At 42.8% G+C, this 13,181-nt stretch overlaps 1 protein-coding gene across 1 annotated transcript in view; it reads right to left on the bottom strand.

Annotated features, from left to right (window-relative positions):
• Positions 1-8,499, bottom strand: part of LOC140717065 (polymeric immunoglobulin receptor-like) — a 53,383-nt gene extending 44,884 nt beyond the window's left edge. The window contains exons 1-3 of the mRNA XM_073030247.1: positions 8,377-8,499; positions 4,630-4,953; positions 560-642 (exon numbers count right to left, since the gene is read on the bottom strand). Of these exons, the coding sequence (XP_072886348.1) occupies positions 560-642; positions 4,630-4,953; positions 8,377-8,473 (504 nt within the window). The 5' untranslated portion in view covers positions 8,474-8,499. The remainder of the gene's footprint in view (positions 1-559; positions 643-4,629; positions 4,954-8,376) is intronic.
• Positions 8,500-13,181: the final 4,682 nt, after the last annotated feature.

Below are 13,181 nucleotides of genomic sequence, written 5' to 3'. Positions count from 1 at the left end.
GTATCCTGGGATGCAAATCATCTGGACCAGGGAAATGATCAGTCTTTGCCACCTCTTCTCGTCGCCTGCCTATCTCTTCTGCCTGGATCTCCTCCTCCTTCCATTTTTCCTGTGATCCTCATGATGTGCTCTCCTCCCCTGTCAGTCTCCTTGTTCTCCAGTCCGTTCTCATTTCTACTTATCCTACTTCACCCCACCTGCCACCCCCCCCAACCAGTCAACTGGCTTAACCTATCACGCTCCAGCGTGCTGTCCTTTCATATACTCCTCCCCCACCTTCTTATTCTGGTAACTTCCCCATTCCTCTCTAGTCCTTTTGAAAGATCTTGGCCCTACATATCGACTGTTTATTCACTTCCATAGATGCTGCTTGACCTGCTGAGTTTCTCCAGCGCTTTGTGTGAGTTTCACTGTATGACTGGTAAAGTTGCATTTTCCTGTGACATTTACTGTGAGTTGTTCTCTGAATACTGTAATGCTGAGGTAAAGCTGAATTGTCCCATGAAGTGACTAACCTGATCGGATGTGAGAAAACTGAAGTCTCAGTGGATTCTACTTACCTGGTGGACATCCAATTCTGAGGTGAAGTAGTCCACATGATTTCAGTGGAAATTTCCAAGGTGGTTGCCTCCTTTTCTGGAGCTAAAGTAGATCAAATATCTGAGCATTGAATGTCTCAAAGCAAGTACTATTTCCATTATGTATCAGCAGTGCCCCAGTGGGAAGTCTCTGACAATGTGCGGGGAGATTCTTGGTTCAAGACCCACACCAGGGTTTTGAGTAATACTCTCTAGGCTGGTGATCCACTGCAGTGGCTTCCTGCTGAAGCCACCTTCAAATGGCTAAACCCCATGAATTGGGCATCAAGGACCAAGGGTAAATTTTATTTGCTATTTACATTTGCACGAGTTTGGAATTTACTGTGGTGTGTGTTGATGCAACATGCAACAAAGAAAGAACACTTAACAATTAGAATAAATAAAGAATTTTATATTTCTTTGTACTTTTGAGGATAGAGGTTGGAGATAAGGGGAAATCTGTCCTGAAATATCTGTACAGTTCTTTGAGGAAATAAAAACAGGATACACAAAGGAGAGTCAGTGGATGTTGTTTGCTTGGATTTTCAGAAGGCCTTTGACAAGGAACCACACATGAGGTTGATAACAAGTTAAATGCCTATGGTATGAGAGGAAAGGTACCAGAATAAATATAATATCAGCTGACTGGCAGAGGGCAAGAGTGGGAATAAAGGGGGACTTTTCTGGTAAGCTGCTGGTGACTAGTGGTGTTCCATAGGGTTTGGTTTTGGGTCCACTCCTTTTCACATTATATGAAAATGATTTGGATGATGGAATTGATCGCTTTGTGGCCAGATTTACAGACGATTTAAAGATAGGTAAAAAGACAGGTAATTTTAAGGAGGTGGGGAGCCTGCACAAGGTTTTAGAGAGATAAAGGCATCGACTATTTTCTAAATGAGGTGAAAATTTAAAAATGAGAGGTTCAAAGGGACCTGGGATTCCTTTTTCAGAATTCCTTAAAGGTTAACTTATAGTTTGAGTCAATGGTATAGAAGGTAAATGTTATGTTAGCATTCATATTGAGAGGACAAGAATATTAAAGCAGCGATGTACAGACCATAAATCATTGGTCTCCTTTCTGTCCAAACCACTGAACGACTGTCCCATGAGGATACAGCACGTGTTGAGAAGGCTGCAGAAATATGATGTGAAGATGATCTACACTGTGGGAAAATAAAAGTTTGCTGCTAATGCGCTGTCTTGTGCAATTTATGAGAAAGTGCAGATTGGTGAAGAGGGTAATACAGATATACAGGTCTTTGTTGACATTATTGTCACCTCCCTTCCAATATCTCTGAAAAGAACAGTGCAGATTAGGAAAGCAGCAGGGTCAGATGAAACAATGAATGAACTCAAAGATATGATACGGAAAGCATTGACAGCAGATAAGAATGACTGTCCAATGGGTATTCAGGATTCTCGGGCATCCAGAGCTGAACTGTTAGTAGTGAAAGGCATTGTCTTCAAATGGGGCAATTTTGCTTCTTCAAAGGGAATGCTCCAAAAGATGCACAACGGGCATTTGGTGAGGGAATTTATAAACGTAGAGCTTGTTAAGTGATATACTGGTCAAGAAAGAACTGAGACATCAACCAGACCATTGCTTCATGTGAAATAGGCCTTATCTACAGACAAGAAATTAGCAAGCAGAACTGCTTCCACCAACACCCTGTACCAGACAGCTAGTACTTCAATGTTGGAGAGGGTTTGTTTGATTGTAATGGGAAGAATCACATTGTTGTAACAAACTACTTTTCCAATTACCCAATTATTGCAACACTGCAAACAATATCCAGCAAAGCAGTCGTCACCTTCCTGAAAGCTGTGTTTGCAAGGCAGGGAGTTCCTCGTGATGTGGTGTCAGACATGGGACCACAGTTGGAGCTGTGAATTTCAGTCCTTTGCCAATGAATGAGGGTTTTGACATATAACATCAGTTACAATCTAGCAGAGAGTTTAGTCAAGGTAGTGAAGGGCCTCATGAAGAAAGTGCAAGATGGATGAGAGGATTTCCACATATGTCTAGTGATTTACAGTGTGCCACTGCAGAATGGCCTTTCACCAGCCCGAGTGCTGATGGGTCAACACACACACACTAACCTTCCAGTGCATGAAATCCTGTTGACACCTAAATGAGTACACAAGGTCACACTGCCTAAAGTAAAAGGGAAAGAAAAACAGAAAGAGTATCATGACAAGACTGCGAAAAGACTACCAGTCTCAAAGCCTGGAGATTATGTGAATTCGAGATCACGATTTTGGCACATGGTCCATGCAAAGAGAATGTAGATCTACATTCCTATCACATCCATATGGAGCAAAACATCTCCAAGTAGGAATCATGTGGATGTAATGCCACAAGCTGCAACCCTTATCTGTGACATGTCACCTGTCAGTACACCAAAGGGGCCAGCATATGTAAAAAATGAACTTGTTGATCAGAGTTCTCAGAAAGACACAAGTATTAACGCAGCAAATACAAGCAATACTTCTGTGGAAGTGAATAGCAGAACAAAAAGGACCATTAAGCAATCCCAGAGACTGAATGTAACTCGATGAGTAGATAACGGATTGTAGCTGCTCATTACAATTGATGTTGAAATGTTCAACAGTTGAGAATTTGAATAAAAAAGGGAAAAGTGACTGGCTACAGAATGTAGATATCTTTGTTGGAATGAATTATTCTTCCTTGCAGGTTTATGAGCACGTAGAATTGTATTTGTTTTTCTTTCAAAAAGGCAGATGTGTTATTATGTGTGCATATTTAATAACTTCCCTTCCCAGTGGGCAATGTGAGGGATTCACTCGGTACCAGAAGCTACGATGGTGACCTGGTTGCACAGGTCAAGGGTTGAGCAACGGTTCAGTAATAAAATGTTCTCACATTTTATTGATCATGAACATACCTCAGTAGCCTCTTTATTAGGTAAAGGCAATACGTAATAAAATTGGCACCGAGTGTAATTTCTGGAATCTTTCTAAATAGTGATCTGACAAAGTTCCTTTTATTTTGGGGAATTTATTTCTGGTGAAAGTCCATGATCAACCTCTTTGTTATCATCAGTTATGAGGAAAGTAGTGATTTCTCTGGCGCTCTCCAGATGAGCTTTTGTGTGCCTGGTCAAAGAATGTTCCTGAGAGTGTCCCAGTTACCTGAAAATCCCCTCAGTAGCTGAGGCTACATTTCCACCCTCCATCCCCTCCTGGGACATCTCCCACACTGAAGCTGGGCTCTTGCTATTGGTTACAAGCGCAGATCCCACTGGGTTAAAATTTCAGTGTTGAACCAAGGGGACGGAATGAAAGCACAGGGATCCTGAGCCCAATCTGTCCACTTCTGGGACTACAGGGAAAAGGCAAGGCTTCCAACTCCCACTGCTGGGAAACTGGAGCATCTGAGATGGGAGAGTGGGAATGGGGTTTGTGGGGATGGAGAGAGAAGGGAGAACGCTGAGGAAGGGGAGAGTGATCAGTGTGGATGGGAGGAGATAGGGAGGGTAAAGGTGAAGGGTGGATATAAAATACTCTGGTAATTTCCCGCAGGGATGTGAAAATAATGTTCGAGATTTCATCTCTTTAATAATTGAGACAGAGATAATGTAAACTGTTAACTGTTCAGCAAAAGATTCCCACTTCTTATCATTTGTATTTTGTTCAGATTGCCAGAAATCCCAACCATTCTTTTAGTGCAGTTGTAATGACCAGTTTGTAGGAAGGACAGGGAGCAGGGTGGAGAGGCTGCAAGGGAGATTCACCGGGATGTTGCCTTGTATGCAACAATTAAATTATGTGGAAAGACTAGAGAGACTGGGTTGTTCTTTTTGAGGTGCTGAAGACTGAAGAGGGACTGACTGATATCTACCAAACTATATGGGGAATAGATGGAATTGTTTGTGGTAAACTTCTAGTCACAGTGTATGTAACCAGGGACTGAAGTTTAAGGTAAGGAATAAAAGTCTTAGAGGGCATATAAAGAATATTTTTACTTCACCCAGAGGTGAGGGAGGAAATTCCCAGGCTGGAAGAGTGAAGAAAAATATTTACATACCTTCAGAAACCTCGAGTGAAATGGTAAACCTATCGTTCGGTATCACTATTGCCCTTTGTATCATACACTGGTACAGCCCTTTATCACTCATCTTTAGGTTGTCCATGGTTACTGAAATTATCCCTTGTGATTTGTTATCATTCATTGATACTCGTCCATGTTGCGGCTTCTCAGTCGAAACCAGAGCATCACAACTAACGCTCGGATCACCTCTACACCATTTCTTCACGTAGTCCTTGTATTCATGCTCATACCGACATTCCACAGTGACTGATTGTCCCACTACTCCTTTGACCTTCTCAGGTCCAGTTATTGCAGTCGAGCCTGTGAACAGATTAATAATGAAAGGTCACTCAAATGTCACCAGCAGAAAGTGCAGTTAGCAATATAATCTCATCATTTCAGTTGTTCAGAAAATTCCATGATTTTGCAGAGATCATATTCCACTTTAATACTCTATCCCTGATGTGAATCCTTATTTCACTGAGAATGTTCCTGAAGTTACAGTGAAAGTGGTATTGCTCAGTTAGGTATTTCCAACTTGTGGGTGTGCTGTTTCTTCTGTTGGTCTGTTGACTCAATCTGTGCAGATTGGAAGTAACATCTCCTTGCTGACAGTCAACACTGGCTCTCCTCAGCGATGTGTGTTTAGCCCACTTCTCTACTCCCGGACAACCATGACTAGGCATAGCTCAAATTCCAGCTAAAATTTTGCTGACGACACAGCCATTGTTGGCAGAATTTCAGATGGTGACGAGAGGTCATACAGGAGTAGGATATACCAGCTAGTTGAGTGGTATCACAGTGCACCCAGTGCATGTAAGACCAAAGAGCTGATTGTGGACTTTTGAAAAGGTAAGATGAGGGAATACATGTTAATCCTCAGAGAGGATCAGAAGTGGAGAGAGTGAGCAACTTCAAGTTCCTGGGTGTCCATATGTATGAGGACCTAACCTGGTTCGAACATATCGATGCAGCTAAGAAAAGGGCAAGACAGAAGCTATATTGCACTCGCAGTTTGAGGAGATTTGGTATGTTACCTACAATCCACAGACATTTCTATAGATGTACCATGAAAAGCAATCTGATTGGCTGCATCACCATCTAGTATCAGAAACAACTTCTGCCCATCTGCTCTCTGATTTCTGAATGGACATTGAGCTCATGAACAATACATCACTTCTTCTTTTTCTATTTTTGCACTACTTATGTAATTAGACAGTTTGTAACTGTTATATATTTTTACAACTCTCTGAAGTTTACTCTGATCCTGTTCAGTAGCTCGCCAGCTGCTCCCCCCCATACCAGATTGTGATACAAACAGTCAGTATATATCTACACACAGTACCTACTGTAATTCACAGTTTTTTCCTATATTATCATGTAAGGTTTTGTACAGCTGGTGCAGAGTTAACAAATTTCACAAAATATGTTGGTGATACTAAACCTGATTCTGATTCTTGTTGAGAACAGGTTGTGATTTCTGGGAAAATGATCCTTGCTGTCCAGTGAAAATGATCCAGCGAAAGTGTCATCACCTCATCAGGGCAACCAGAGATAGAGAGTAAATTCTGGCCTTGCCAGTGATGCTAAGATCTCACTGAAATTATTATGGGATCATCCAGTGTGACTTTTTGGGTGAAACAGAGGAAGAACTGGGTGAATACTTTATTTGGATTACACCAGAGGCCGTCTAATAATAAACCCAGATTAGAGGAATAAATTATTCAAGGTGGTTGCAGAAAGTTGCATGAATATTAGGTTTGTCATAGTAAATGATTTAACTTTCTAAATAAAGAGTGAATCTGCTTTACTGGTAAAGAAATTGATGGGATTGTATTTATTAATTGTTTTCAGGAAAGTGTCTGCAAGCAATATATAGAAGGCTCTGCTACAGAGAGGAAAAAGCCCAATGTATTCTTGGGAAATGTGCTGGACAAATTGGAGCATGATAAATTTTGATGATATTAGATAGAAACTTGTCAAACTTGATTGAAGTAGTTTTTTTGCAGGCAAGGGGGCGACTGACAAGTGGAAATTTTGTAAAAATGAGATAATCCACATTCCCTTTGGAGTATTGTCAAAGTTGGCAGTAATAACGAATTCTTAATAATTAGAGACTTGGGCAGGAAAAAAGAAGGATACATAGATCAACAACACACACAAAATGCTGGTGGAACACGGCAGGCCAGGCAGCATCTATGAGGAGAAGCACTGTCAACGTATCGGGCCGAGAACCTTCGTCAGGATTTCCTCGTGTTTGATACATAGATCAACTGGGATCTGGCAGTAAAGGAGATGCAGGTTTATGCTTAAGAAGGAAATCAAGCATGCAAGGAGGTGGCATGAGATAGCTTTGGCTCAGACACACTTACTCACAGAGCCAGCTGATCTCCATTGGGAGAGCTTCTGAATATACAGAATGGAGAGCTGGTGGTCCCTGGTGATTACTGTACATGCACTGAAACCCCTGCCCATATGGCTGATAGCCTAGGGTGCAGCGAGGGAGTGAAAGTATTCAAAATGCAAAGTAAATTTATTATCAAAGTCCATTCAGTGGGCTTATTCAATAAATCCATAATAGAATAATAACCATAACAGAATCAATGAAAGACCTCTTGGGTGTTCAACCTGTGTGCAAAAGTTAACAAAATGTGCAAAATACAAAAAGAAAGAAGTAATAAATAATAAATATCGAGAAGATGCAATTAAATGTCCTTGAAAGTGGGTCCATAGGTTGTAGGAGTGGTGTGGAGATGTGTGATCAGATCAATCCAGGAACAATCACCAGTTACCATCAAGGACTTCAGAGACCTGATCTTCAGAGACTGGGTAAAGCCCACAGTGCAGACGTGCCCAAGCTACCAGGGCCTCTTGTGTTGCAATTTATTGTAGGCGAGCAGATGATTTTTAGCAGAAGGGAGACATTGGCACAAATCCTGCAAATATAAAACTAAAAAGAGCTTGTGGTGCTTCCTGATTGCAAAAGAACATCTGTTTCCAAAGGTTGGGTTGCACACATTTTTATTTGAGTGTCCTATAATTCAACATTTTCCTATGCAGTGTGTAGGGAGTGTCTTAGAGACATAGAGTCATTGAACACTACCGTATGGAAACCAGCCTTTCAGTCTAAGCTGAGCTAATGATCTGCCCAGACCCATCAACCTTCACCCAGACCGTAGTCCTCCATGCCTGTCCCATCTATGTACTTATCCAAATTTCTCTTGAATATTGAAATCGAACCTGCATCCGCCACTTCTGCTAGCAGTCTGCTGTGGCTTTTCCAAGCTGGCTGTGCCCCACCCAGTGCCTGTGGTGTATTCCAGGCCAAGCTCGGTGGCTGATGTTCTGGCCACTGAGTCAGAGCATTGCCGGTTCCTCTCACACTCCAGAAGCCTGAGCGCTGACGGAGTGTACTACTGAGGGAGCTTGGCACTGTTAGAGGACACTCCCTGATCAGGATGAGAATTATCCCTGCAACCAAGGGCAAGAGGCAGGATAGAGGGCTGTTATCTCTTTGTTATTCAGGAGAAATTGCTGTGTACACATCGGCTACACACAACATCACAACAGACTCTGAAGTTACTGCAGGATCCTGCAGACTGAATGTTTTACCATCAGCTTAACCACCGAGCGAGGGAACGGTATCAGAAGTTCCTGATTTTCATCAGTTGCTTTGACAAAAACACTTCAGGCTACTTGTTAATAATTTGACTGATCAGATTATTTTATAAAATAATGATTTACCTGATGTGAAGCCAACAGAGATGAGAAACAGCAGAACAATAGATTCCACAATCCTGGGCTGTTTCTGGTGGGTGAGTTCACCCTGCAGCAGCTCCATATTTCAGCAGTGCCAACCTGATCAGGTCCCTGTACTGTGTCTGAGTTGGTCACTTCCTTATTCAGATATCTCAAAGAGAGTACTTCCTCTTTTGAAATGAAACACGTCAGCTGCAGTGTACGGACAGTTTGCTGACTCACTTCCTGACTCCCCCAAAGTCAATGCCTATTAAATCTCTGCTCTTTCATCCTCTCGTTCCTCAATCCCAACTGCATTCACCCAACCTACAAATCTCGGTTTTATATACCCCTGTAAAATCTTCCTTATTCACCTACCGTCCAGTAAAAGAAGTCCCAACCTGCTCAACTTCTCTCTGTAAATCTTTTTAACTTAATGTCATCTTTCCTGTAGCAGGATTATCAAAACTTAACACAATATTGCAAATGTGTCCTTGCCAATATCTTGTAGAACCGCAACATAACATCCCAAATTCTATACTCGCTCCCTGACCGGGTTGGGGGGGGGGGGGGTGTGAAGGGCAGTGTACCTAAAGCCTTTTTCACCTCACAATCTATTTGTGATGTTAATCTCAAGAAACCAAGCTCATGTACTGCTCAGTCTCTCAGTTCTACAACTCTACTCAGGACCTCACCGTTCACTGTAATGTCCGACCCTTATTCCCTTCCCAGATGAAGGTCTGCTGCATTGTTGCGCCTTTCAGCCTGATCACTGCGTGATTTGTCAAGTCCATTAGGAAATTCATCCAACAGTGCATCTTGCAGAAAAGAGGAGAAAGTCCATGTTCTTGGGCAAAAAAAGAACAATCCCTTTAGGCAATGGAAAGAAGGCAGGCTGTGTTGTCGTCATCTCATTAATGTGTATGAGCTTGCTGTTCATAAACTTGCTTTGCTGCTAATGTTCTGATCCTAAATCAGTTATGCAAGGAAGTGACTGCAGTATCAGGAATCTGTAAAGCTGTGAACGGTTTATCTTTTCTTTAACACCCAGTGAAGTGAGCAACATTGAGGTTTAGACTTGAATCCACTAAGCTGATTAAGAATTCTTAAAGTTACATGTTATTAATCGCAAAGGACATTAAAAAGTTATTTATCTGATGAAATGTCAACAGCAGTAAGAACCTAAAGAGCAATTGTTCCTGTAGTTCTCTGTCTTTACTGGCGGGTGGATTCACCCTGTGCCAAACCACTGTTCCAGCTGTGTTGAATGAGTTGGGTGTCTGAGTTCTGTTTGAGTTAGTTACTTCCTTTTTCAGGCAGTAGTCAAAGAAAGCAGTTCCTCTCTCATTTTTATCCCAAATGTGCTGAGTGAAATTGATTCCCTGTCACTCCCAGCTGAGCCAGCATGGACAATGAACAAATTAGGAGTGTTACAACAAGCTCCTCTCACCAAGACCCATGCACTTCCGAGAATGGTTCAGACGTGTAGTTGCAAGATTTACTACTCAGTTTAATGTAGTTGTGTATGGTGGGGGTGGGGGGGGGGGTGCGGGTGGGATAGTGATGTGGGAGCAGTAGTGTGGCAGATAAGAAACTGGAAGAAAAAATAGGCAGATTCTGTATGATTTCCTTAAGGGGAAATCTTGCTAGACTAATCTGTCTGAATTACTTGAGAAAGTAACAGGTGAATCAGTGGCTGCTGTTACTTCAGAAGGCCGCACATAAGGCTGCTAAACAAGATAAGGGTCCATGGATTGATGCACCATCAATAACTCTCTCTGAGACGTAAAGGCGAGATACCGGCTTTTATTGACTGGAAGAAGGAACAAGCAGTGAGTGACCACCATACTACATCCTGGAGACTGAGAGGCCGGGCTCAGACCTCAATGGCCTTTATACCAGGGGTCTGTGAGAGGAGCCACAGGAGCAGTCAGCAGGGGCGTGTCCAGACAGGTATATGTAGTTCACCACATGGATATTACAGGAAAGAAACATTTGACATCTGAACACACGCTCAAGATCTCTCTGTCAATCCATGCACAATTTCTTCTGCATCAGTTAGGAAATATGATGCAAAAGCTATGGGGCATTTACTTAATGTGACAAGACTACACATCAACCATAAGGCCAGGTATTGCAAGCAAGTTTCACTGATAATGTGGTTCATAATGTGTGAGCAGAGTCTAACTTCACCATTTCCTTTGCCTTTTCGATAGCCACCTCACACTGCTTTGTCCGTTGCCATTTCTTCCCAATCTGTAGTAATGACTTCAAAGGAGCAGTGCAGCCAGGTTTGGCAGGAGCATGTCATAGTAATTGAGAATTCCTGAAAAGGATCGCAGCTCTGACAGGTCCTTTGGCCTTGGGCATCCAGCACTGCTCGAATTTTCTTTGTACCCTTGTGTGATCATTGTGCATAAATACTGTGACCACAGTAAGTAATGTTTGATTAAATAAATCACACTTGCCATATAGTGCTTTAAGCCCATAGTCTTCTAAGCTATTTAACACTTTTTTGGAATTTTAAAGATGTTCCGTGTTATCCTTGGTAACGATAATGTCACCCAGGTAACACTGTGTGCCTTTAGACCTTGCAGCAACTGGTCCATAACTTTCTTGCAGAGTGCAGGTGGAGATGCTACTTTAAAAACAAGTCCGTGATCACAATAAAGACCTTTGGGAGTGTTTATGGTGAGGAACACTTTGGACTCTTCTACCATCTCCTTCTGTAGGGTACCACAGCTAAGTCCACACTGCCAAAGTGTTTCCCCCGGAAAGGTTTGCAAAGATATCCTCCATCCTGGGCAAAAGGTATTGGTCTACTTTCAATACTGGGTTGATGGTGACCTTAAAATCACCACAGATCCTGAGAGACTTATCCTTCTTGGCTACTGGGACCACTGGTAATGCCCATGGGCTCCACTCAACCATGGAAAAATTCCTTCAGCCTCCATGCAATCTAGCTCACTGGCTTTTTTTTAATCACAGAATTTAATAAACCAAATGGACTTTGTAAAATCGGGGTGTGGCATGTTAATTTAATAATATTGTACCCTTGATGTGTTTGAGTATTCCAATGCCATCCCTGACCACTGCTATGGCATTATCTGGTATCTTTCTTAATTTGTTTTCAGTTGACTATATTGCAGGGATGTGGCATGCTAATGGTTAATGAAACTCCAATCAAGTTTTATTTGTCTCAGCCAATCAGGGCCCACAATGCTCTGAAAACTTCTTCTATTCAGCCAATAAGCTGAAGTGAACTCCCTTTCACAAGCAAGAGAGAATCTTCAGAAGCTGGAAATCCAGGCAACACAGACAAAAAGCTGGAGGAATTCAATAGGCCAGGCAACATCTACGGAAACATGTACAGTCGACGTTTTGAGCCGAAACCCTTCGGCAGTACAGGACTCCACTTCAGCGGGTGGGTAGTCATCTTGGGTTCATTTTAAGACTTCCTTGTCACTACTGCTATGTTTTGTAACTGCAGGAAATAATCAAAGTGAAACACATAAGCTGGAGATATGAGTCTACTAGTTCCCACTCTGTCTCCTGGAAAAGTACAATTCCCTTTTCTCAGTTCCTTCGTCTCCACTGCATCTGTTCCCAGGATGCTGCTTTCCTTTCCAGGACATCAGAGATGTCCCCCTTCTTCAAAGAAAGCTGGTTCCCTTCCTCCACCATTGACACTGCCCTCACCGGCATCTTCTCTGTTTCCCAGACATCCACGACCATCCCATCTTCCTGCTGCCTTTAACAGTATTAGAGTTCCTCTTGTCCATAGCCCATGGAACACATTATCTCCACGTGGAACACATTATTCTCTCCAACTCTGTCATCTCCGAAGGGATCCTACAACTAAACCCATTGTTACCTACCTGACACTTTCTGCATTCTCCAGGAATCACTCCTTCCATGATTCCCTTGTCCACTCTCCCTCCCAGCTCTTACCCTTGCAAGTGGTCAAAGGCTACACCTGCCTATTTGGCTCCATTCAGGGCCCCAAGGTGACCTTCCAGGTGAGGCAACGTTTCACCTGTCAATCTGTTGTGATGTCCATTGTACCTGGTGCTCCCGTTGTGGCTGCCCTCTACATTGGGTAGACCTGTTGTAAACTAGGGCATGATTTGTCGAGCAGCTCTGCTCCATCTGCCAAAGCAGGAACTGCTGCTCCTGGTGGCTGAGTCTTAAATTCCGATTCTAATTCCTGTTCCGCGTGATGAGTCCACACTCAGGGAGGAGGAGCAACACGCGATATTCTGTTTGGGTAGCCTCCAACTTGATGGCATGAATATCGATTTCTCCTTCAAGTGAAGAAATCCCTTACCCTTCCCTCTTCTTCTATTCCCCACTCTGACCTTTTATCTCTTGTCACCTGCTGATCACCCCCCTTAGGGGCCCTTCCTCCTTCTCTTTCTCCTATGGTCCAATCTCCTCTCCAATCAGATTCCTTCCTCTCCAGCCCTTTACCTTCCCCACCCACCTCGCTTCCCCGATCGCTTCTAGAGATCCTCCCTCTCCACACACCTTTTTATTCTATCATTTCCCCCTTGCTTTCCAGTCTTGATGCAGTGTCTTGACCTGAAACATTGACTAATTGCTCATTTACATAGATGCTGTCTGACCTGCTAACTAGTGCAAATAGAGTGGACGAAAATAGTGAGGTTGTGATCATGGATTGATTGTACCCTCAGATATCTGATAGCAGTGGGTTAAGCACGTATTCTTGTGGTGTACCAGTGTTGATTGTGAACAAAGAGGCGATGATACTTTTGATATCATTGTGTGCAGTTCTGGTCTCCGAATTACTG

Source organism: Hemitrygon akajei, chromosome 27 (genome assembly GCF_048418815.1).
Source record: "Hemitrygon akajei chromosome 27, sHemAka1.3, whole genome shotgun sequence".
Taxonomy (NCBI): domain Eukaryota; kingdom Metazoa; phylum Chordata; class Chondrichthyes; order Myliobatiformes; family Dasyatidae; genus Hemitrygon; species Hemitrygon akajei.
This window is presented reverse-complemented; position numbering and strand designations above follow the sequence as displayed.